We start from the raw sequence: 24,237 nt of genomic DNA, 5'->3' as shown, positions 1-24,237 counted from the left end.
GCAACAATGATCAATAGTACGTTCTTTCCCTGTCATGAAACAATGGAAATTCAGTGGTCTCATATTTGCAGACACCTTTGTTCTAATAAACATATTTTAATACTAAAGCTGCCTCACCTTTCGTTAAGTGGCTGTCTATTGACATTTTAAACTCCAGGTGGGCAGCCGTGGCTCTGTATGTATTCATCCTTTCTAAGAACTTTTTCACAGTAAGGAACTAAACTTATTTGCTCTGCTGGGCCACTTCATTGTGTCAGTGTTATTATTTTTCTATGTCATTCAGATTTTCCCGCTGTGTAAAAATGATAAAACTCAATAAAATTATGTTTTCAAAATGTTCAGCTTTGAGAAGAATTTTGACAGGGCTTGAGCGTATAAAATCTTGAGACTAAATTACCAAACAGTGACCACAACAAGCATTACTAAATTTAACCTCTTGAACACATGAAGACATCATTGAAGGTTACAGTCATGAAACCTTTCAGCATTATGACTGACTGGAGATGCACAAGGAGAATATTTTGGGAGAATTTAAGTGGTTGCCTCTATGTGCAAACGAGAACATTTCAAATATGGCACTCCTGTTCCTTTTTTCATTACCCCTGAAGTCCCTGGTTAGAATTGTCTACAGCAACTGATGCTCCTCCTGATGGAATGGGATCAGGTGGTTGGTTGACACATCATCCTACCCCAATTGCCCATGTATAGACCATGCTCATGCCTTTTACCACCTGATTGTCTTGTCCAGGCTTGATTACTTTCAAACAATGACCATAAAGCTGAATATTGCGGAGTGCAGTATAAAACTAACCTCACTCACACTCATTGTCCATCCATCATGTAGAAATAACTATTTTCATTTTGTTTATTGACATGTGTACTCTGGAGATCATAACCAAATGTCAAAAGAGTTGTGTTTACAGTAAAAATGAATGGATTGTTTGATGGTGTTCAGAAGATGACAAATTTGATGAAGAGAGCGGGGGAAAAAATAGACTGTGCTCACACAAAATCTTTAGTGTACAGTGCCATGTCCCATACTACATGTCTGCTGGTTTCACTCAAAGTGACAAGCTAGATTAGAACTTGTCTTCTCAATCCTATGCTTGTCATGAGAGGGACTAATCAGACTGGTGATTAGGCTTGCTGACTTGGTTGATAGTCTGATCCCAACTAGATACTTTACAGACTGTTGCCATGAAGCTGGAATGTTGCTTAGTGTTGTGTCCAACTCCCCACCAACTGTTGAAAAGTTCCTTTGGCCAGTCTGTTTATATCACTGTGAGTTTAGTTTCATGAGGCACCCAGCAATATTCCAGCCATATGGGGGCAGTGTCTCATATCATGACAAAGTAAATGTGAGTATATATCAGATCGGTTTATTGGGGAAATAAATCAAGAATACTCAAAAACAAAAACAAGTTATTACAAACCTCCAGTATACAAGTTCTCAGAAAACACTTGTTCAAACGCTGTATGCTCTTAAAAGAAAGAACATTGTCTCAGATTTGCATAGTTTGAGAAATTTGAACACATTGTGCAAACAACATATAAAATGTCTTCAAAAACTGTTAATATAAATATAGTGAAGAATGTCAATACTCAATGCAGATCTCCGACAACAGGAATGTGTGCAAGACAATCAATACAAGGCATAGAAATCTGCGGTGGGGTTAAAACTGTTAATATAAATACAGTGAAGAATCTCGATACTCAATGCAGATCTCACAACAGGAATGTGTGTAAGACAATCAATACAAGGCATAGAAATCTGCGGTGGGGTTAAAACTGTTCCATCGAGAATGCACACATGAATTTCACTAACAAGACTGAGTTGAGTTTAACTCTGGGCAGTTTGATTCTGTTATATCACAGCATGTCTTTTCAATCTAGGAAAAATGCCTAAACTGATGCACTCTTATGGGTACAGGGTGGAAAAACATACAAACATTCTCAGAACAGGAGAGAATTCAAACTAATTTCTAACATGTAATTTGAAACACATTAATTTTAACTTCAGCACTGTAATTTTGACCTGATAACAGTACAAAAAACAATATGAATCCATAACAAGTTTTGTACTTGCTAATGGCAGAATGAGACAAATGACTCACTGTTTATGACTAAATATTTAATTTATAAACACTGCCCTTTTTTTCTCATGAATAAAAACGCATAACAGCTCCCCATTGCAAAACCTGTAATTTCAGAACATAAGAGAGTGGAGCCAACTCTGGGTAGTAAAACTATTGCAGTAACCAAACAAATATCATGAATCATTAGTGTTAGGACAAACAAGGACACTAAATCGGAATCTCTTTTTATAAAAGGACAGGTGTGACTGACAAGTACTTCAGTTTTGATCTACATGTTACTTTAGTACCTTGGAATACAAGCATTGCAACGCTCTAAATGTCATCAAACTATCCTCAGATTTAGGAAAGTGAGAACTCACGATGCCATTTGCTGTACTAACAATATCACAGCTTAGCTTGGTCTTGTGACTTAAAAAAACATGAAAAATGTTTCTGCAATGAAATACTAGTACCCATGAACACTCAGCCTAAACCGGAAGAATAAATATGCCTTATTCATTGTATTTTTTCCTCATCTTCTAACATACACACCATGTTCTTTTTGTAACCTCAGTGTCACAGCAAGTGTGTAATAGCAACATGTACAACCTTCATAGAGAACCTTAGGTGGATTGTCTTGTTCTCAAGTAACAAACTAAATATGAGCCAAAAAGAATATTATAGAATATAAAGCATATCACAACCATTGTATAATAAATAACATTTTCCACTAAAAGATCACCTTCACTCACACTCTGATAGGAACTAACTAAAACATTACAAGGTTGTGCTAAATAGATTGATAGATAGATATTTTTTTTTTTGTTTGTATGTCTGAAAAACATGTATATTTTGTCACAGAACCTGCAAATATCTGCTAATCAGTACCAATTTCTTCATTGTTTCAGCACTAACATCCACATGTTTTTTTCTATACAGAGAAAAACTAAACATGACTACACTCTACATTCAGTATGATCTTAAACGTTTTTGGTCATGCAATCTTTAAAATTGGTGAATAAATATAGTATCATTCGCATGCAGACGGCAGATCAAAGTAACTGTGCATATGTGCTTATTCTTTGATTTTGCTTAGAATCCTCAAGAGCCTTTTCTAAAACTGCTTAAAGGACACATGCAACGTAAAACACAACTTTGTACATTCTGACACCTTTCAGTATGCACTTACCGAAACAAATCATCAAAAATGCCAATTCAGCCTATAAAGTTTAAAAAAATGCGATGAAAAAACCCCTGTGAAATCAGAGTTCAATTGATTCTCTAAATTCCCCCAGCGCTGGGGGTAAAAGTGGTTTCAACAGCTGCGCTATGCTGTGCCCATAACGCATGCACAGTGAATAGGTTCGGGTAGCTTGAAACAGTATGCATGCCCTGAGTATGAGGTTGTGAGCAGTAGTCTAATCTTGGTTGCGTACACAAACAAGTAAATAATCTACTTGTTACATAAAAAATACTTGTTGATTGTGGTAAGCAACCTCTGTCACAGAGAATGCTGAATGTCTGGTTTATATGTTTGCCTGCCTGTCTGCTAAAGACAATATGTAATACACAGCTTCAATCATTGACCGCATGCAATTTAAACTTCAAGGGGCACTGATGAGGAGCAATTTCCATGGACTGGTTTAAACTTTTGTTATTGTTTTTCTCCCTGGTTCGTGACCTCTGCTGCGCAGTCTGTATGCGCAATTGAGAGTTTAATTATAGACAGATCAACTAAGAGGAAGACATTTTTACTTCATTACAAATATATTATGAAAACAAATGAAACACTTTGAAGGGTAATCATCTGCCAGAGGTAGAAATGGTAAAACCCTATTAGGATGGAAAAATAACGAAGCTGATGTACGTCACTATATTTTGTCTCACAACCCTAATTAGTTTATTGTCATATTTGTATCATTTTGAAAATTCATTTAAGATCACACGGTCTGCTTATACTTATAGTAAATTTCTAACATGACTGTAACATTTAAACATTGTATAGACTGCCAATATGGATCCTATTTCACACTCATATGCGATCTAGTGTGTGTTTTCTGTCATATAGATTCTGCTGAACACTACAACAAATAAATTAAAACAAAATGCAAATAATGAATGTAAAACAGACTAATTTTATAGCAACAATGTCAGGCTACTACCTTGTTCAGGAATGTATCCATCAATATCCACATGAAAGAATGATATTCCATTCACCTGAAGCTTGTAAATAATCCTGCTCTGTGTCGTGTCTCTTACAACAGTCTAATTTGCGAAAAAATAACACATCGTTTCACGTCTTTCACATTTGTGAAAACCTGAGAAACCTCTCATTGGTCACCGAAGATAGCACACCTGGCAACTAATTGTATGATGTCCACCATTCTAAGTAATTTAGTTAACCAATAATGAGCCATCAATCAATCAACGCATTATTGGTTAATTCTTTGAAGGGATGATGTTGTTTTCACACTTGCGCTTTACGACAGAGTGCAGTCAGTATAGATTAGTACATCTACACACACTGCCTTTTGACAAATCCGCTGTAGAAGATAAAAGAAATTAATCAATCAGTGTGTTATCGGTTAATCCTTTGATCGATGCTTGTTTTTGTAACGTAGGTGATAAACTCTCTTGCATCACTTACATGCATATATTACATAACGTACAATACATTTGCCACTACAGACCTTAATTTAAAATAATGAGCATTTACTCCAGACAGGAGAAATGCCAAATGGGAACCTTTGTTGAGTAACCTGAGTGCTGTTATTACTAATTATACCTGTTATAAATTCATTAACTGACCATCAAGAGAATGATGACAAATAACACGTGTAGGTTTACACCATCAAACGCGAGTTACAGCAAGGAAGATGTAATCTCTGTGTTGCATGCAGGCTGAAAACACTTATGGGCCGAAACTGTTTTGAGGATACCAACGGAACTTCGTTACATAAGAAATACGTACAGGCATTTGCTGTGTTCTTGGGTGAATAGGTGTATCAGTTTTTTTACAAAAGGAAATTTTCAGATTTCTCTACCAATGGTAAAGTCATTGTTTTTAGTTCACGAAAATCAAATAAATCAACTGTGTGTTTTTATTATCATAGATGAAAAACCAGGGAAGCTACCAAAATTTACATATGATGTTTGCTATGACAGCTGGGCCAACACTCAAAATTGTCTAACAATAAAGCTTTGCAATCTTTCAGACTGAAACAAATGGCTTGCTACATGCCTGTAGACGTCATATTTTCACATAACATGATTAAATATCGAGGTAAAAAAACAGAAATAGGATCAAATTGGATTAGTCACTATACCATCCAAGCATCCGAAAACATCTACACTGCTTGGATATTTTGTTACTTTGTTGTTTTCTTACTTTTAAGTAAAGGCATATGATGGGCATCCGGCCTCCTGACTGTTTAGGTGAAGAAATTCTGCCAATATGGACCGGAGCCCAGTCCCTTTGTCCGTCACGGTCAACGAAACGGGCGCTGACTAATTTGCAGTTTCGTAATTAGACTGTTGGCGAAAAACATTATTCGCTCCGCATCAGTGCCCCTCTAACACCTATCATGCTATAAGCCATAAACAAAATAAATTGATTTATGACTCATGCACCCGAGTCCTGACTCTGCCACATTATATAATTAGGCAGGTATGATACTAGTACACATGACATGATTTTATGTCTGTGGGTTGCAAACAAACTATTATGAACTCTTGTCAGTTTCAAGTCCTGCTCTCTACATGGGTAAATGACAGTTTCCAGCTACGCAGTGGTTCATCATCTATACTGAGATGATTTTTTACTGGTTCAGATTCAGAGAACATGTATTTACAAAACCCAACATCTCTATACACATTTTTCATGGATAACAACTTCTTCTAGTGTACATGATTTTGTATAACAACAGTATATGAATCCATACTGAACCGATACATCAAGTACAATAAAAGAAGTTGTTACCCATAAAGAATCTTTCTTTCTTGTGACTCGCCATACTTCTAAAACGCCTATCAAACAGATCATCTTTCTGTACACACAATGAGCCCTCAGCGTATCAGCATAAAAACCAACCAATTGGAAGTTGTCATTCCATTTGAGAGCACACCCACCCACTATGACTGGGTTCAGTCTCCTGAGGGCTTCTTTTCGAAGGAAGTAAGCTCAAGTGCAAAATATTGCACTTTTGAATCGTGATTGTATGCTTATAATCTTGTTTATTTGCTTTTTCACAAGCAGCAATGTATATAATAATGTCATGAATAAGTAACAATTGTATTTTAATTATGTTTGATTTTTTGGTTGCATGTGACCTTTAAGAGTTTGACTCTTTTATAACATAGTAGACGATGTGAACTCTGAACTCTGTGAAGGCATTCTGCTGTCAACAGTCTTAACAAGCAATACTGTAATGACTGAAAATATACATATTTGACACTGGTCAGAATGCAATCATTCATAACAACCTTTCACACAAAACATTTATATTATTGTTCAGTTGTTCATATAGTTTGTTCAATGAGCTCATGGTTTCATTGTTCTAGATATTACACAGGTGATAGTTAAACAATATTTTGAACTGTGCCCATGTTAAAGTGTAGCCATTAGTGATTACAGATCTTCTTTGGTTGCTGCTTTGACAAATTTGTCTGGGAACTGTTTTTTCAGGAAGTCCATATAGCCGACAACTGGGTACTTGGCCATGTAGGTTCCCTCGAATACACTATCTAAAGCCTTGAGATGCTCCTCCGACAAGTCTGACTGAAGTGAAATACATAACATCATTATCACCACAGTGCATGTGGTACACAGTCACCAAGTTTCACAAACTACATGATCTGCAGTACTGTTTCCCAGGATTCCAGAATCACTGATGAAGACTATCTGGGCCATATCAACATTCATGGGTGTTAACCATTCCTAATACCTAATTACATTCAGGTACAATACTGGCCTTCAGTAACCCATGTGTAGGAGGCGACTGATGGGATCGAGTGGTCAGGCTTGCTGACTTGGCTGACACATATCATTTGCAGTTGCACAGATTGATGTTCCTGCTTTTGATTGTCTGGACCAGATGCAATTATTCACAGACAGCCACCATATAACTGGAACATTGCTGAGTGTGGCATAAATCTGAACTCGCTCACTTAATCACATTCAGTACATCTCCACATATGGGACGGTGTGGATTAGACAATGTATAATTTGAAACTTTGAATTCATGTTGTTCCGTCAATAAGAAATTTCCAGCAAATGGAGTATATGGCCTTAAAGAGACTCCTCCTCAGACATTTGACTCTACCAACCATCACTGAAGATGCGGATGGAGCTCCGTGGGTAGTGAGCAAAGATTCTTAATAACCATAACATCTGCAAGTGGTGGTATTTGCTGATTTTCTTTACTGTTTTCATGTCTACTTACGATGTCATGAGTGAGGTCCTCTTCCTCCAGTGACATCTTGGCAACTGCCTTGCTGCAATCCTTGCCAATCAGGGCATTATAGGCAGCCCCTTTTCCATAGAAATCTGAAAAAAGAGGTACTCAGGATGCATATCGTATATATACTGACTGGATAACACCAAAACGAATTTCAGTGTTTCTCATGTTTCATCATCCTTGATATATCCAAGTTTACATTCTGATAAATCTCCACTATACCCTGGATGCATCTATGACTCACATTTATGATTATATTACCTCCCATTGCTTGCTTTGCATTCTCACAGTAGCCAATCATCTAAGCTGTGTTAAAGCCAAGCTTGCCAGTGTCAGCAAAGATGGCAGTTGCAAATGCGAAGGTTTGTTTGCAGTGTGACTAAGATTTGGGGGAAATCATACATACAAATGGACAGGACTGAAACTTTTAAAAAGTATGTAAGAACTCCTTCTACCTCTTTCAGAATAACTCAGCATCATTTGTGTTGTGACGTTTAATCAGCTGGATAATTTAAAAAGAGAAAGTGAATTGTGATTGGTTCACTCAACTGGCTTGTGTAGACACCTGAATGGTCAAAACCCCAGCCAATGGAGGTAATAAATTCATTGGGCTGAACCATAGATGCTTCCAGGGTGGAGATTTATCAGAACATATACCCTGAATATATCGAGGATCATGTTTCATATACACTACATATGGCCATAATGACTTGTATAAAGCATAGTCACTGTTTTCAAGAACTACTCAACTGAACAGGAAGTTGCCAAGACTGGCAAGCAAATACAGCAAAAGAATTTCTAGTACAACCTGTGCCATTAGCTTTACACACATCAACATCATGCAATGCTCCTGGGTTTAGCACAAACATTTTAAAAATCATTTTACTTCCACAAACCAAAACTGACTTATTTCATTCATCAACCAAACACTGTCACTTGTCACCATCTCTTAATGTGAGCATCCATGGGTGATGACCATCTCACATCATTAATGCTAGTCTGCTTCCCTGATATCACAAAATTAACTTACAGTAGTGCTCAAAGATTCAGAACATTAAGACTATAATTCTGTACTAGTTCTCACTGCATTAATATACTACAGATTGGAACAGACAGACGATGTAAACATAGTCAACAGGTTGGGGTCTTTCAAGCAGCACTAGCTATACGTTCTTGAAACAACATTCCTCTAGACTTGTCTTAAGCATGTTCAGTCATAAGGAATTGCGCAGCAAATGTGATGAACATGGAGCCACAGTAGGACAGTACAGTTCTGTCTTTTTAAAAATTTCATCTCAGGATGTCCATGTTGACGCAGAAGTTTTATATATATTCTGCTTATTATTCTATTTATTCTATGTGTATAAGGAGTATGTTGACAAAAATGTCTATCTTTATAATTGTGGATAGTTGCTCATATATCATGATATATAGCTCCAGTTTTATAGCTCATATGGACACTATGACTTTTGTCAAATGTTATCACAGTATATATTTAGCAGAGACATGTTGTCAATGACCTACCTTTCCCTTTGGAGACGTCAAAAACCACACCCTTCACTCCCATGTACAGTGGCCTGGAAGGCTGTATACAAATAATCACAAATAATAAACACTTACTAGATAATCATTGATAATTGTAAAAATGTAAAAATAAGCATTAAAAAAAAAGACAATCAAAAATATGTTTGTGGGTTTTTGACTGAAATGTTGATCACACTACATTCCCTACTAAACCTGCAACCGATATATGCTACTGTTTTAATCTTTTTGCTGCTATTTTTAGTGCCAATGCCTTGAGTGTTCAGACCCCTCCCACTGGTGACTGCTTGCCTAGATTAACAATAATCAAACATACAAGGGATGTCAAAAGCTATAAGATAAGGCCAACTCTAATACAATAAATGTTTGGAATGATGGACTGGCAGGAGTTTAGTTTTACGCCTCACTCACTCAGCAATATTCGAGATATATGGCAACGGCCTGTAAATATCTGAGTCTGTGCCTTTACAACCTAGTGATCAATAGAATGAGCATCAATCTGCGCAGCTGGGAACCGATGACATGTGTCAACCAAGTCTGCGAGCCGGATCACCTGATCCTGTCAATCGCCTCTTACAACAAGCATAGTCGCATTTTGTGGCAAGCATGGGTTGCTGAAGACCTATTCTACCACCAATCTTCATGGGTCCTGGGCTGGAAAGACCATTTCTGGGCTAAAGACAGTTGACCTGTTGAGGATAACGCAAGGGATATCAAAGGGTCAATAGGTGAAGGTTTTTAAGTGCTGCATATAGCAATATTTGAGCAGTGTCACAGCAGAGGAGACCAGAAATGGGCTTCACACATTGTATATGTACACATCCCGGAAATCAAACCCAGGCGTGACAGGAGAATGCTTTAACCCTTGGGCTACCCCACCGCCCCAGGGGATATCAAAGAAGCACTCAAAATCAATAGAATGTGTGCAATAGGTGGATCTAATTAGTTCCAGACCCTCATTGCAGTATGCCGAATACACTGCTATATTGTCAAAAATTATTATTGGAACGAGACAATTAGATTTATGTGGACACTATAATTATCAACGTAAAAACTTCCATGCAACACATTATATACAGTACATTTCTTTCTCTGAAAACTGCAGATTCTAGAATTGGTTTCAGTCAGTTCACTATTGATTCAACATTTGATGTCATTTTTTAAAAAAAAACTTGACTTGTTGAATGATTAGGCTATGATTTGGGGCTTTTTTTTATTTTAATGTTCTGGATCATCTAAGTTAACATTATATTGACATGTTTGCCCTGAGTGATATAAAAAGTCAGGTCAGACAAATAAACATAACAATTTTCGGTAAGAGTTTCAAAAATCTAACCTACAAACTGAAATGCATACCTCACTCTAAATATACTTTCAATAAACTAGAACAGGTAGATCAATTATTGAACTTATTTTTCAGTGTTGGAATATTACACCGAGGAAGAAGCAAACTTACTATGCAAAGGGACAGGGTACGGGCGGAACTGGTTCCCAATTTTCAAAACTTAAGTAACGAGTTGAAAATGGATCTAAAATGAAACTTATCCATCAGCTTCTGTCAACGTCGCATGAGAGCCAAGGGAAATAACCCCCTTTACTTACATTTGATCCGTCATATTGTGCTATTTTTCTTGCAGAAAATATTTCAGCAGGCTTTCCATTTATTTCTAACATAACTTCAACATCTTTGAGTTGGTAACATAGCACAAAAAGCGAAGACTGCAAAAGAAAAACAACAAACAAAAAAGAAGTCATTGCTGTTAAAGTCCTCAGACTGTGTGAGAACTCCATTTTGACACGCAGTTAACAAGTTACCGGTTTTCTTTGCGCTCGCAATATGTACGCACACATGTTTGTAGAGACAGAGCCCAGCTTAGTTCGTCAGGTGCGGGGTATTTGTAACGTTGTATTTGATTGGACAAATATGGCCAATGTGTGACCCGTTTTCTTAGTACATTAGTCACAAGGGCGTACATTTCCGGTGGAAACCAATGGACGTTTGAGTCCGAAAATTTGGGTTACTACATTATCAAGGTCCATCCACCATGGCGAGTGGTGCAAGTAAAGTTATTGTCTGTGACAATGGAACAGGAGTAAGTGTGAAACCATTATCGTAATCTATTTAAACAAATTATTATTTTTTTACCATAATTTGATGAAGCCGGAAAACCCGGAAGCGATCTATCTGTCACAAGTTTGAAGAAATACTGTGACGTTTTCTACCACATCATTTAGCGTTATTAACGCCAAAATTTGAGAGTCAGTCTATAAGTGGTGCATTGGGGAATTGCGCTTACACCTGTCTTTCGGTTAGTCGATGTCTTTGTGTTGAAGTATGGATTCGAGAAAAGTTGCCTAAATGACCCCACCCCCTTTTCCCTCTGAGCATTTTGTTTCACTTCCTGATTACTTAGTGTTTGTATGTGTTATCTTGTTGAATTTTCCTCATACACATCTGATTATAAGATGCTGGTTTTAATTTTCATTACTTGCAAAAGTACATATACACTTTTGCATGGAATTGCATATTGTCAATAATGTTTTTGGTATGATTATGTTACAGTGCCAAAAATGTGTCAAAATCGTCTTATATGAGTGATTGGTTTTGTCAACTCAGTTGATAGGTGATATGGAATTCATGGCATCCCTTCAAACCAGCCACGAGAATGTAAACAAATATTTCTCTTGAATCATAGATTCGCCCTGAGTGTAGCCCTTGGTCTGCCATTACCATTGTGAACTCATGGCAGTGATTGTTCTTCCTGATTTAAGCTGACACATTCAGTTGTAACAGAATCAGTGTTATGTTCACAGTTACACCCACCTGGTTCCTTCTACATGATCAGTACTTAAACTTTAGCATGAAAATTGCTCCTGAATTTTTTGTATCTGTGTAAGATATGCCCTTTAAATGATATTTTCTTGCTATTAAATGTTATGTGACTGTAAATGTGTTATTGTTAATCAACAAAGAAATTAATGGAGTGTGTAATCCTTCCATGTTTTCCAGTTGACTATTATCATGAATATGGCATGAATTTTCAAGGACTCCAACACTGATGTTACATATCAAACAGAGACACTCTATGTGACTCTAGCTAGTACTGTATGTGTCCAAAGTCAAGTAAACATAATGAGATGTATTATTACCTCATTGGCTTAACTTAAAACAGCTCATACAGTGTTAGAAATTAGTGGTGATCTTTGAAGTGTAACATTACATTGTTTGCATCTTGGAGATCCACAGAATCTTATCTTTTAAGTAAGATGAGTATAGCTGGCACTAAAGTTAAAACAACAACATGAATGCAACTTATGCTTATTATTCATTTTGTTTGCAGTTTGTCAAGTGTGGATATGCTGGTCAAAACTTCCCAGAGCACATATTTCCATCTCTTGTTGGAAGACCAATCATTAGATCCACAGCAAAGATTGGTAACATTGAAGTTAAGGTTTGTAACTTCCTTCATATGGTAATTAGATTTTATTGTTGACACTTGTGGACAAAGCTGTATGAATGTGAAGGAGGTAACTCAGACATTTGGACATGTTTGTTTTGATACTGTGGGGATAGATTGTTATTGGAATGTTTGATCATATTTTTTTTATGTCTTTTTAAGGATCTGATGATCGGAGATGAGGCTAGTGCCTTGCGGTCCATGTTGGAGGTGAATTATCCCATGGAGAATGGTGTTGTTCGAAACTGGGATGATATGATTCATTTATATGACTATACTTTTGGTAAAGAGAAACTGAATCTGAACACCAAAGATTGTCGCATCCTGTTGACAGAGCCGCCAATGAACCCAATGAAGAATAGAGAAAAAATGATAGAAGTGAGTGATTTAGATAAAAGCATAGTTGGAAAGTGATGCACCAATAGTTCTACTGGCAAACAAGGATAAGTTAAGCACCAACCTGACAATTGACCTGTGCTAGCATGTATGAGTGCTGCCCACTGGTGCTTGCCATGGTGAGAGAAAGGGCCCCAGGTTATCCATGATCAAGTGTAGTTCGATTGGTGTAGCACATGACCTGTCTTTTGAGCTAGGTGTGTGCAGCTATGTGCAGAATCTATTTCATCATTCACTGTATGTGCACAAGCCTACATCTTCTCTACCTTTCACAAACCAAATGGGTTTCCTCATTGCCGTGAGCTGCTTGCTTCTTAACGCTTTCTCTGCATCAGTCCAACTTACCCTTGTTTGCCAGAAGTAAGTCTAGTCTCTAATTTGTACAGTCTGTTTAATTTGGTTGAGTGTTAGGAAACACCAGTTTACTGTGTTGAAAAACGGCCTGCACATCTGTGAACCTTTCAGGATGCTTGAATGATAAACTGTTATTTGCCAGTTATTGAAATAGAAACAGTTTGTAGGGCTGGCTGCTCGTTGAAGTTTCCAGCAATGTTAGTTGCCTTAACTTTCTGTCTGTGAGGATCCAGGTTATGACTGGAATTCAGCGATCCATGCTTGCCCTAAGAGGTGACTATCAGAATTGGATGGTCATGTCACATATTGCTGTGTCTCAATTTCTTCACGATGTTGACCACAGGATTCTCTCACCATGCCCTAATATTTACTGATTGCCTGGTATACCAGTAGCTGAAAATTTGCTGAGTTAAGCATTTAACATCTGTCAAAAAAATGAAATGTTTTAAATAGTTTATCTTTGACTTTCACTGTTCTGTATCATTTAACAGGTTGTCCTTGTTAATTGGGTTATTATGAATTGCTTATTATTATACATTGCTTTATGTAAAGTACCCGTGAAGGTCCCGGGGTAGAATAGGCCTTCAGCAACCCATGCTTGCCATAAAAGGTGACTATGCTTGTCGTAAGAGGCGACTAACGGGATCGGGTGGTCAGACTAGCTGACTTGGTTGACACATGTCATCGGTTCCCAATTGCGCAGATCGATGCTCATGTTGTTGATCACTGGATTGTCTGGTCCAGACTCGATTATTTACAGACCGTCGCCATATAGCTGGAATATTGCTAAGTGTGACGTAAAACTAAACTCACTCACTCACTTTATGTAAAGTACAGGAGAAATAAGCTTTAGATTCACGTACTGACATACCATTGTATGTGATAGTGAACCAGTCACGCAACTTTTTCTGAATATCAAACTTTATAGTCATCATGGACTATTATTTAAAGTTTCTTAGATATCCTTGATTCTCAATATGTTAATCAAAGGTGTGAAAGTCATTTCTGGTGTCCCCAGCCGTGATATTGCTGGAATGTTGCTAAAAGCGGTGTAAAACCCAACTCAGTTTTAGATTCCTGATAGTCAGTCATGTATATTCTTGTGATTCTATTGCTGAATGTGGTGTGAATATGTGAACAGTTGTTTGATTTTGTTACAGACAATGTTTGAGAGATACCAGTTTCACAGTGTGCATATAGCAATCCAGGCTGTGTTGACGCTGTATGCACAAGGTGGGTTATCGCTTCAGGTCTAAAGTTCACAGTGGTCTCATGTTGCATTTCTTGCCCAATTAGAAGTAATCATTATGGGTTCTATTCTCAGTGTGTATAAACTTGAACACTGGAGACATAATACCTTGCCTGTGAGGATGACCTCTCTAGCTCAGTACATTCTCTGTCTGTGGCAACCTCTAAGAAGTACTGAACAGGCACCTAGTCATTGACTATCAGTTGAGTAAGAAATTTCTCTGGAATGCTAAGAATCAGCAATTTAATGAAGCTGTGATATTTAGATCTTGTTACTGATCAGTGTATTAGAAAGTCATGTTAGATTTAACTTGTACATAAAACTAGGTTGGAAGAGATACGTTGCTATACTTATATTGGTGATTGTGTGTGTCTTAATTCCATGCATTATTATTTTAAGTGTCAAGGTTGTTCCTTACCATAACCTCAACATGTTGCTTGAAAATCTTTAGAGCGCTGGGGCGGTGGGGTAGCGTAGTGGTTAAGGCGTTCTCTCGTCACGCCAAAGACCCAGGTTCGATTCCCCACATGGGTATAATGTGTGAAGCCCATTTTCTGGTGTCCCCCGTCGTGATATTGCTGGAATATTGCTAAAAAGCGGCGTAAAACTTAACTCACTCACTCACTTTAGAGCGCTCACCATCATGCTAACAGTAAAGAAACTTCCCTTTTCAGCAAATATAAGATCCAAATAGTTGCAGCTAGTTTTATTATTTATTAGTTTTCATACATGAAATTTGTTTTGCCTTATAGTTTTCCTAAACATATCATATTGTGGCCTGTGAGGATGACGTATATCGCTCAGTACATTCTCTGACTGCAGCAACCTCTAAGAAGTACTGAACAGGCACCTTGTGTTGTGATGGAATGATTAATGGTCTTTATTATACAAGTACTGAATGTGCTCCATGGAGACTGTCTCGGTAGAAAAGTGTGTGTGATATTCTCCCACTGTGGTATTTCCAGGTCTGTTGACGGGTGTTGTGGTAGATTCCGGAGATGGTGTCACACACATCTGCCCTGTGTATGAAGGCTTTGCACTTCCACATCTCACCCGGCGTCTGGACATCGCCGGTCGAGACATTACCAAATATCTCATCAAGGTTGGTACACATATTTTCATATTTTTGCTGCTTCATTAACTGTTTTTTTAGCATGCTTAGTACCCACTCCCCTTGATATATTTACATAAATAATAATAACCGTTGTGTTAGTACTGTGACACATGTAGCTGTAGTATTGATACTGTGTTTCAGCTGCTGCTGCTCCGAGGGTATGCCTTCAACCATTCCGCTGACTTTGAAACAGTACGAATGATGAAAGAAAAGCTATGCTATGTCGCCTATGATATAGAACAAGAACAAAAACTTGCCTTAGAAACAACAGTCCTAGTAGAACCATACGAGGTAAGAATAACTTGGTTATAAATTTCTGTTCTGATGACAATAATTTACGTTAAGGTGTTATATACTAGCTAATATAATCAAGGTTTATCTGCTTCTTCCATTTTCACAGATTAACTGCAGTCATGTGAAAAACTTTAGTGTTATTTAACCTCTCTTGAGCAGTATATTTCGGTATTGGCTTAACGATTGATCCTTTGGCTTTGATGACTTAAGGATTGTGGTGTCAACAGGCTGGCTGGGTGGTTTATATATTTTCAATTTGTAGATCAAAGGGCTGAGAATGCAAGACATATGCATCTGTAGTATGTGCAGGTGGTGCGGTTTGTTATGTCTGGTGTAATAGAACAGGGAAGTACAAACCCTGCCTACTCAGTGCTGAGCATGAGGAAATATGTACAGTGCATATTATCAACAACTGCTGTGTTGGATGGTGAATGGCCAAGGTTTCTGTACTTAGTTTGGTTGTGTCAGGGGTTTTGGTCTGTTGTCACTCGATGGATGCAGGAAGTATTTTGTTTGGTTTTCCTGTTTCAACAGAATATTGAAACTCTCCCTGATAGCCTTGGGTGTATGGGAGTGTGTTTGTGTGAGAGTATACATACGTATGTCTGCAAGAAGATGCATATATGTAGGGGGCAGAGGATGAGCGAGGGTGTGGGTGGATGAGCGAGCGGGTGTTCCACAGGTTAGGCATGGCAGTGAGTGAGTGTAAAGTGAGAGTGTGTGTGGGCACCGGGTATGTGAGTGTGGTGAGATATTTGTGGTTGAAGTTGCAATATGTCCAACAGAAACCTTTTGAAGGAGTAAACATGCAACAGTTACCAAGTATATCTGGTATAAAGCCTGTAAGGATGACCTCTTTCGCTCAGTACGTTCTCTGTCTGCAGCAACCTCTAAGAAGTACTGAACAGGCAAGCTAAGTCTTCAAGGAGGACTTTCCCCTATGATATATGTACTGTTTAGATCCTGTGTGAAATATTGAGATGAAACTACTCGTCAGAGTTTCATCGCCATAATACCGAGTGACAGCACTAAAGGAACCAGGCTTTCTCACTGATTGCTTAAAACAGTGATTGAGTTACGGCCTACAGCACAGCATGGTTGTACGTGAATATTGTGCTACTAAATATGGACTAAAGCCAGTTGTTGTTGCACTGATGATTTTGCATACTGTAGCCTATGGGATGATTATGGTGGTGTCACAAATTGAAACAAACTCTGGGCTGCTGTTTCAGGTAACCCTGTGTTGGGGGCAGGGTGGGGTGGCTTTGTGCTTGCGTGTTTGTCTAGTGATGATCTCTGCAGCTCCGTACATTCTTTGTCTACAGCAACCTCTTAAAAAGTAGTGAACAGGCACCATGTTAATGACGTCCTTTGAGGAAGAAAATTCCCTGTCATTCGATCAAATTCTCTGTCATTGGATCATGTTAGATCCAAGTGTGAAGACGAATCTTTTAATGTTGGAGTAAGTGTTATGTGTGGGTTTCATTTGTATATCATTTAAAGTGCTGTAGATTTCATCACAGGGATTCTGGTACAGTGAAATGTTGAAAAAACACAAAACACAGTGAAGACATTTGCCATGCTAACAGTATCATGCTTGTAACTTGGACAAATCTTTATGTTCTTTATTTGATCAGTTGCTACCCCATCATGTTGAAAGAAATTGTTTTCATGCTCACAGGGGGGAATAGTTTTCCCTTTTACCAAAGATAAACATCAAAATAAATATTATTACCACTGTTTTTCTTTTTTTTTAAATATTATTATATTATCCTGTATTGGATAGTATTCATAAACATACGATGTTTGGGTCTGCAAGGATGATGCCTAACGCTCAGTACATTCTCTGCAGCAACCTCTTAGAAGTACTGAACAGGCACCTTGTTATTGAAATCCCATAAGGTGGAAAGTACTCTATGACTTGGTTATAAGAGTTTATGATCTATGGAAACTTAGTATATCCGTGTGACTGATGTTATTGTATCATGTTTGAGTTGGTGATTATGCATGGATCCTGCTGGATAGGAGTCCACTTGACAAATATCTTGCCAGGACTCTGACAAAATATTTGATGGTTTTCTGGTTATTTCAAATAGTGTTGTGAAGTACTGTAGATACAATTATCATGGGAAAAGTAGGTTTCATTTTTCAGATACTTTGGTATGTACTATTCTTAAACCTACCATATTGTAGCCTGTAAGGATGACCTCTGTCGCTCAGTACATTCTCTGACTGCAGCAACCTCTAAGAAGTACTGAACAGGCACATAGTCTATCCATGTGTAACTCTTTGGGATGACATGTTTTTTTTATTTTATTTGAGATGTATGTTTACACACAAAAATAGAACAATGAATGATAACTTACCATGTATTCTACCACACAGAAGACCTCAAGAACCCATCTCGACAACGTGATTAAAGCCCTAAGACTTCCTTAGGGCCATAGTAAAAAGATTTGTAACGATATAGGGGTTGCAATATAATACATAACCAGATACATTCCAGTTAGATTGGAAAGCTCTATGTCTTGTTTTCCAAGAGGCTTGCTTTTGTTTTGCTTAGTACTTTTGAAAATTGTTTCATGAGAACACTTTTGCTAAGTTAGAATTTACATAAAGTGCATTTATAATATATCATATATATCTGATGCACATCCTTTCAACTGATATATTGTATCCTGGGTCTTGTATTGGGATACGATAATGTATCACTGTATCGTTACACCTGTATTGGTACAGTGTAGAAGTCATGATCTTATCCGAGCAGAGTGATCACATTGTGGAACACAGCCCTGAATTCCAGTCTACATGATAAGAATAAGATGTAAAGAAAATGATGCTGAGAACCAAGTTACAGTTTAAAAAAAACTGCATCTTGACTTGACCAGACTGCCTATTTAACAAGACTTATATTATATTCTTCAGCTCCCAGATGGTCGAATTATTAAGGTGGGTGGTGAGAGGTTCGGAGCTGCGGAAGCTTTGTTCCAGCCCCACTTGATCAATGTGGAGAATGTAGGTGTGGCAGAGTTACTCTTCAACACCATCAATGCTGCAGACATTGACACTCGTCCAGAGTTCTACAAACATATCGTCCTCTCAGGGGGCTCCACCATGTACCCAGGTCTTCCAAGTCGACTTGAGAGAGAAATCAAACAGCTCTACTTGGAGAGGGTTCTTAAAGGAGATGTAGAAAAATTATCTGTAAGTTGAAGAATAGGTATGGAAATAAATGGTGGTGGTGGTTGTAGTGGCGCTATATGTTTATCTAAGTTAGAGTGGTCATGTGCGTAGTGCTCGGGTCACAAATCAGTTGAAGTTAAGCACCGTTGAGCTCGGAGAGTCCTTTGAAGAGTTTGACTCCTGAGAGTTTCTAGGACATTGGTCCTGCCCCACAATGAAGCACATGTGGTCTCATCTTAGGCAAGTGAGTTTGTTCAAAATTGCCTCTGGTCACCCAGCAGAAAATGGGTACCCAGTGGGATAAAAGTCATGTGACTAAAACCTTTTAGCACCTAACAAGCACCTTGGGTTATACAGGGTAATAATGATGATCAGTGTGTTAGCGCTTTGAACATGCTTTGTTGCATGGAGATATGTGCATTATAAGACTTCACTTTATTATTAAAAGTTGGTTTGCTGATTGTTTAATGCCGCAATATTCCAACTATTTGGCACCGCTCTGTAGAGATTCAGGTCTGAAACAGACAATCCATTGATCAACAATGTGAGCATTGATATATGCAACTGGGATACAATGACATGTGTTAATCTAGTCAGCGAGCCTGACCGCCATGGGTTTCTAGCATGGATTACTCAGTATCAGTTCTGACTTGGATCTTTATGTGTCTGATTTATCCAAGATATTGAGCATGTCAACCAGTTTGTGTTGAATGTAAATATTTGGTGAATTTTGTCTTTCTTATTAGTGTCAATTAAGAACAGATTCTTACACGTTCTGGGTTGAGTCTCATCTTGAATTTGAACACCTATTAGGTCACATAGCTTTTTACCAAAAATGTAGTTGAGACCATGGGAGTTGTGCCAGTTTACACTTATCAGAGGGGAATACAAAGTTCAAGTACTGTTTCATTGTTAAAATTGATAAGAAGTTGCTTTGCATGGAGATAACACATTCTCATTGTTATGAGTCTGATTCCTCTGACATGAAATAAGTTTGATGTTCTGTTTCCAGAAATTCAAGATCAGGATAGAAGATCCACCCAGGAGGAAGCACATGGTATTTTTGGGAGGCTCAGTTCTGGCTGACATCATGCGGGATAAGAATGACTTCTGGTTATCTCGGCAGGAATATGAAGAACAGGGACTCAAGGTGCTCGATAAACTTCTCAAGCCAACGAAGAGTTAGCTCCCTTTGACCACATCACTAACAGTAGACCAACTTGTATTTTTCTCAACTGTCAACCTTGAGACACTTCAGTGTACATTGATTATGGTCTCATGTCAATCGTTTTAACTGCATTTTCCATTAGGTTTGGGCGTTGTATTCTAACTGAAGTAAGGAAACACAACTTAAATTGAAGAAAAAAAATCCAGTCCCATTTGCTATTGAAGCTATCAGCTTTTTCATGCAGCATGTTGATTATTTTAATTAGTGTCAGTTTCTTGTTTTGACAGCTTAATGAACAATCCTATAATGTATCAATGAGGTTTGGATGAATTGGACACCAATGGACAAAGGCTAGTGATATCAATGGTGTCTAAAACTGGGATTTGCCATGATTTATATGCTATAATTCTCTGCTTAAGTGATCTATATGATTCAGTTGCTTGGTGCAAAAACTAACAAGTTTTGTATAATCAATACAAAAGTGCTGTGTGTGTTTGTCCATAAGAATATATTTTTATTACCTAAAGTGTATAGACTTCATTTATCATTTAGTTAATGTTGAATGTATTTTGTCTGTACAGTATGCATGAGGTCTGTTATTTTGTTATGGAAGTTCTTCAGACTGCAATCCTGTTCTTTTTCGCCTGAAATAAATGATTGTGCTGCGCAGGCGCAAAGTCAAAAGTGACTCAAATTATCGACTTCTTTGGCCTATGAATTGGGACTTTCGAACATTTCCTTATTGTGTCCTTAATCATGGTACTGATGAACATTACGGAGACACTGCTTTAGTGTTTATGGGATTCACTGCCATAATTGAATTAAGATTGAGCATAAGACCTATGGTAAGGTAAGTATTTAAATATCTAAAATATTTAAATTTTAATAATTCTTGAAGTGGTGTGAAAAAGACAACGCTCTTAGCCAATATGTACTTTTCTGTTTTGATGAAGAAAAAAATCCAGGAATTATGTGATTCAAGATACTACTGGATTGACCTGGTATGAGTGGAACCATTTGTGTGTTGAGTTGCGTCTTTTATGTTTATCAGAATCCTATGTTCTGGGTGTGAATCCCAGATTGAGTGATTGTTTCATGGTTTGTCAGCACCATACATGTGGGTTTCTTCAAGAGGTAAACATTTATGACAGGAGTCACGTCCCACTTTCCTTCTACATGAAACTGATATGTCTTGATTTTCTGAATGTCATTGAATAAGATCACTCATTCATTCCGTACATTGCCAGTAGGGAGAGATCTATGGTCCACGTGTTTGCTTTGTTTACAGAAAAATGGGGTTTCAGATAACCATGTTGATACAGATGGAAAGAACTTTCTGTCAAAGATACGCTGATTGTATCACAACATGACTTTTGATGTAGTGTTGTATCATGTGCATCATATCGAGGAAGCTTCACAATTGACCAAGTAAATTCCGCAGTGTCTCAGGCCATAGCAGTTTTGTAATGAAGATATGTTAGAAAACTCATTATTGAAGTAAAACACAAAGGTCTCAAGCCATCAGTATTTGCTCATTTTGAAAGGTTACATTAAGGTTGGGTCCTCACTTATTCCTAACGTTTAGTTTTGAAAAGATGTCACATTGTGAATGTAAGATCAAAATATGTCATCTTGTGAACTTAGCACCAAGATTTGAGATCACAGTGCAACAGAGTGTTATCCTTGCAGTACTGAGCACATCCAGTGTCTCATATCTCCATTCTGTTGGAAAGTACTGTTTTGTCTCGGATGAGTATGAGGACACACTGGCACTGCCATTTTCACCTAACAAAAGAAAATTTGTTAATTTGGCTAGTTGTCTTTTGAGCCGTATTCAAACTGTAGCTGTGATGGCGAAGGGACTCTTTTATTTATAAGAATGGAATGGAGGTATGTTATACTGGTTAATGATGGATACAGACTCTTCATCCAGCTGAGGCTTAACCTACTCTCGCTCATCCAACATGAGGGAATTGCTATGCAGAAAGTCTCAATTATGCTTCACTCCAGTATTCACAAATTTAGAAGCAGTTTACCCTGATATTGATGAAAGAACTACACAAGGAAACTGGTCGTGAATGTGTTCACATGTTTCCTTGACGATTCCATCAGATTGTACATAGAACTGATCCTGTACTTGATTCAGGGATCAATTTTATATACTTTGTACTACATGCCAATATGTAGTATTCTGTCACATATGTACCATACATTGAATATGCAATAAAACATTTAATCTTTCCTTCATTGTGTTGTGAGTGCTAGTTGCTTTTGTTCTAATTAACATATTTTAATACTAAAGCTGGCAGTGAGGGTCTGGGGTAGAATAAGTTTTCAGCAACTCGTGCTGGTCATATGAGGCAACTAACGGGATCAGGTGGTCAGACTTGCTGACTTGGTTGACACATCATTAGTTCCCATTTGCGCAGATAGATGCTCCTGCTTTTGATCCCTGGATTATCTGGTCCAGACTCAATTATTTACAGACTGCTGCCATATAGCTGGAATATAGCTGGAGTGCGGCGTATAACTAAACTCACCTGGCAGGACTTTACTGTGATCAGAGCACTGATGGTACCATAGCCACAGCCGTGAATCCAGACATGACCCTTGATGCCATGTTTGTTTACACTGAAAGTAGTTCCTGATATTTGCATATGACCTCTCTAATTTGCATCAATATCTGTTTATGACCCCAACAGATACCAAAAATATTTGTTGGCTTTATCCTGCCAGGAATGCTATTGATAAATGTTGATGAATTAATATGTCAATGTAATTATTATTTCTGGTATTATGTATAAGGGTCAGGTTAATGGTCCAGACATCTGACCAGCATTGATGCAGTTTCATGGAACTCAATTCCAGACTAATCACAGATCTAAGATAACTCTACTCTAGTCGAATTTTGTTAGGATGATCTTGAAGATCAAGATCAGCTGATGGAAGCAGGATAATTCACCGGAACTACCTTCAGAGGCCAGTGTATTGGGGGTGTCTCTGGACATTGGTATTGGTAGCTTGAATCTTCAACCCTGTCTTGCCAAGACATTAATAAATTGTACTTGTGGGATCAGCAAATGCCATTTCAGAGACCTTGTAAGTGTGCTAAAAATCTTGCTTCGACACTTGTAGGTATATGTTGGTCAATACATGTGTCTTCAGCATGATGTCACTAAAATTGTCAACATGGGTATGATGTATTGGACAATCCTTGTCTTAGCATGGTGTCACTAAAATTGTCAACATGGGTATGATGTATTGTTCAGTCCTTATCTTAGCATGATGTCACGAAAGTTGTCAACATTAGTATGATGTATTGTCTAGTCCAAGTCTTAGCATGATGTTGCAGGTTATGCCAACATTGGTAGAAGACCAACTGATCGTCATTAGAAAGCCTTTCATTTCTTCCCCCCATATGTTTTTTCGGTTTATTCAGTTGACAGACAACAAAATCCAGTGTAACTTTAATAACTTTATTTCTACATTTCTGCAAGTGTCAGTTTAGAGCTGATCACTTGTAGAGACCAAATACATGATGTCTCCCAGAGAATGGTGCTTCATAAACAGGAACCAACATCAGCAAATGCCAACAGGGCTTGAACCGCTGCAAAGTCAACATCAGCAAATGTCAAAAGAAGTTAACCCCTGAACAGCTAACATCAGCGAATGTTGTGGGTTTTGCCCATCGTATCTGTACAAGTTCCAACAGATGCTGGTTTTCCTGTAAATCCTACAGTATACACACAGCTGCAGATTGACATAGATCCAAAACATACTGGCAGCACAAGCATTCGGCTAAAATATAGGATAAATAGACAATGATGTTATGTAATATACACACATGGTATGTTGCCACACACAGCCGGGTAGCACTCTGGTTCGTCTCCGATCCGAGACTGGGTTATTTATTTGGCACGGGTTCTCTCCCTTGTTTTGCAGCTCGAG

General features: G+C 37.9%; 2 protein-coding genes across 2 annotated transcripts; one reads left to right on the top strand and one right to left on the bottom strand.

The window, feature by feature from the left end:
• Positions 1-1,363: 1,363 nt before the first annotated feature.
• LOC137293429 (uncharacterized) lies at positions 1,364-10,895 on the bottom strand. The gene is made up of 4 exons (XM_067823961.1): positions 10,676-10,895; positions 9,056-9,116; positions 7,517-7,620; positions 1,364-6,852 (listed from the first exon to the last, which is right to left on the bottom strand). The coding sequence occupies exons 1-4, from the start codon at positions 10,862-10,864 to the stop codon at positions 6,703-6,705; spliced, it is 504 nt and encodes a 167-aa protein (XP_067680062.1). The 5' UTR covers positions 10,865-10,895; the 3' UTR covers positions 1,364-6,702.
• Positions 10,896-11,008: 113 nt separating this feature from the next.
• On the top strand, positions 11,009-22,531 carry LOC137293428 (actin-related protein 2). Its single transcript, XM_067823960.1, has 8 exons — positions 11,009-11,166; positions 12,415-12,525; positions 12,694-12,909; positions 14,442-14,514; positions 15,496-15,632; positions 15,786-15,935; positions 18,864-19,142; positions 20,134-22,531. Exons 1-8 carry the CDS (start codon positions 11,119-11,121, stop codon positions 20,305-20,307), a joined length of 1,188 nt encoding a protein of 395 aa, XP_067680061.1. The 5' UTR covers positions 11,009-11,118; the 3' UTR covers positions 20,308-22,531.
• Positions 22,532-24,237: the final 1,706 nt, after the last annotated feature.

The sequence above is a fragment of the Haliotis asinina genome, chromosome 8 (genome assembly GCF_037392515.1).
Source record: "Haliotis asinina isolate JCU_RB_2024 chromosome 8, JCU_Hal_asi_v2, whole genome shotgun sequence".
NCBI classification, from domain to species: Eukaryota; Metazoa; Mollusca; class Gastropoda; order Lepetellida; family Haliotidae; genus Haliotis; species Haliotis asinina.
This window is presented reverse-complemented; position numbering and strand designations above follow the sequence as displayed.

Excerpts from the sequence above, each read along its gene's own strand:
- LOC137293429 (XM_067823961.1), bottom strand. The coding sequence starts at position 10,864 with ATGGAGTTCTCACACAGTCTGAGGACTTTAACAGCAATGACTTCTTTT. Across the intron at positions 9,117-10,675 it reads CACAATATGACGGATCAAAT|CCTTCCAGGCCACTGTACAT; the intron begins GTAAGTAAAGGG and ends ATTTGTATACAG. Across the intron at positions 6,853-7,516 it reads AGGACCTCACTCATGACATC|TCAGACTTGTCGGAGGAGCA; the intron begins GTAAGTAGACAT and ends ATTTCACTTCAG.
- LOC137293428 (XM_067823960.1), top strand. The coding sequence starts at position 11,119 with ATGGCGAGTGGTGCAAGTAAAGTTATTGTCTGTGACAATGGAACAGGA. Across the intron at positions 11,167-12,414 it reads TCTGTGACAATGGAACAGGA|TTTGTCAAGTGTGGATATGC; the intron begins GTAAGTGTGAAA and ends TTTTGTTTGCAG. Across the intron at positions 19,143-20,133 it reads GAGATGTAGAAAAATTATCT|AAATTCAAGATCAGGATAGA; the intron begins GTAAGTTGAAGA and ends TTCTGTTTCCAG.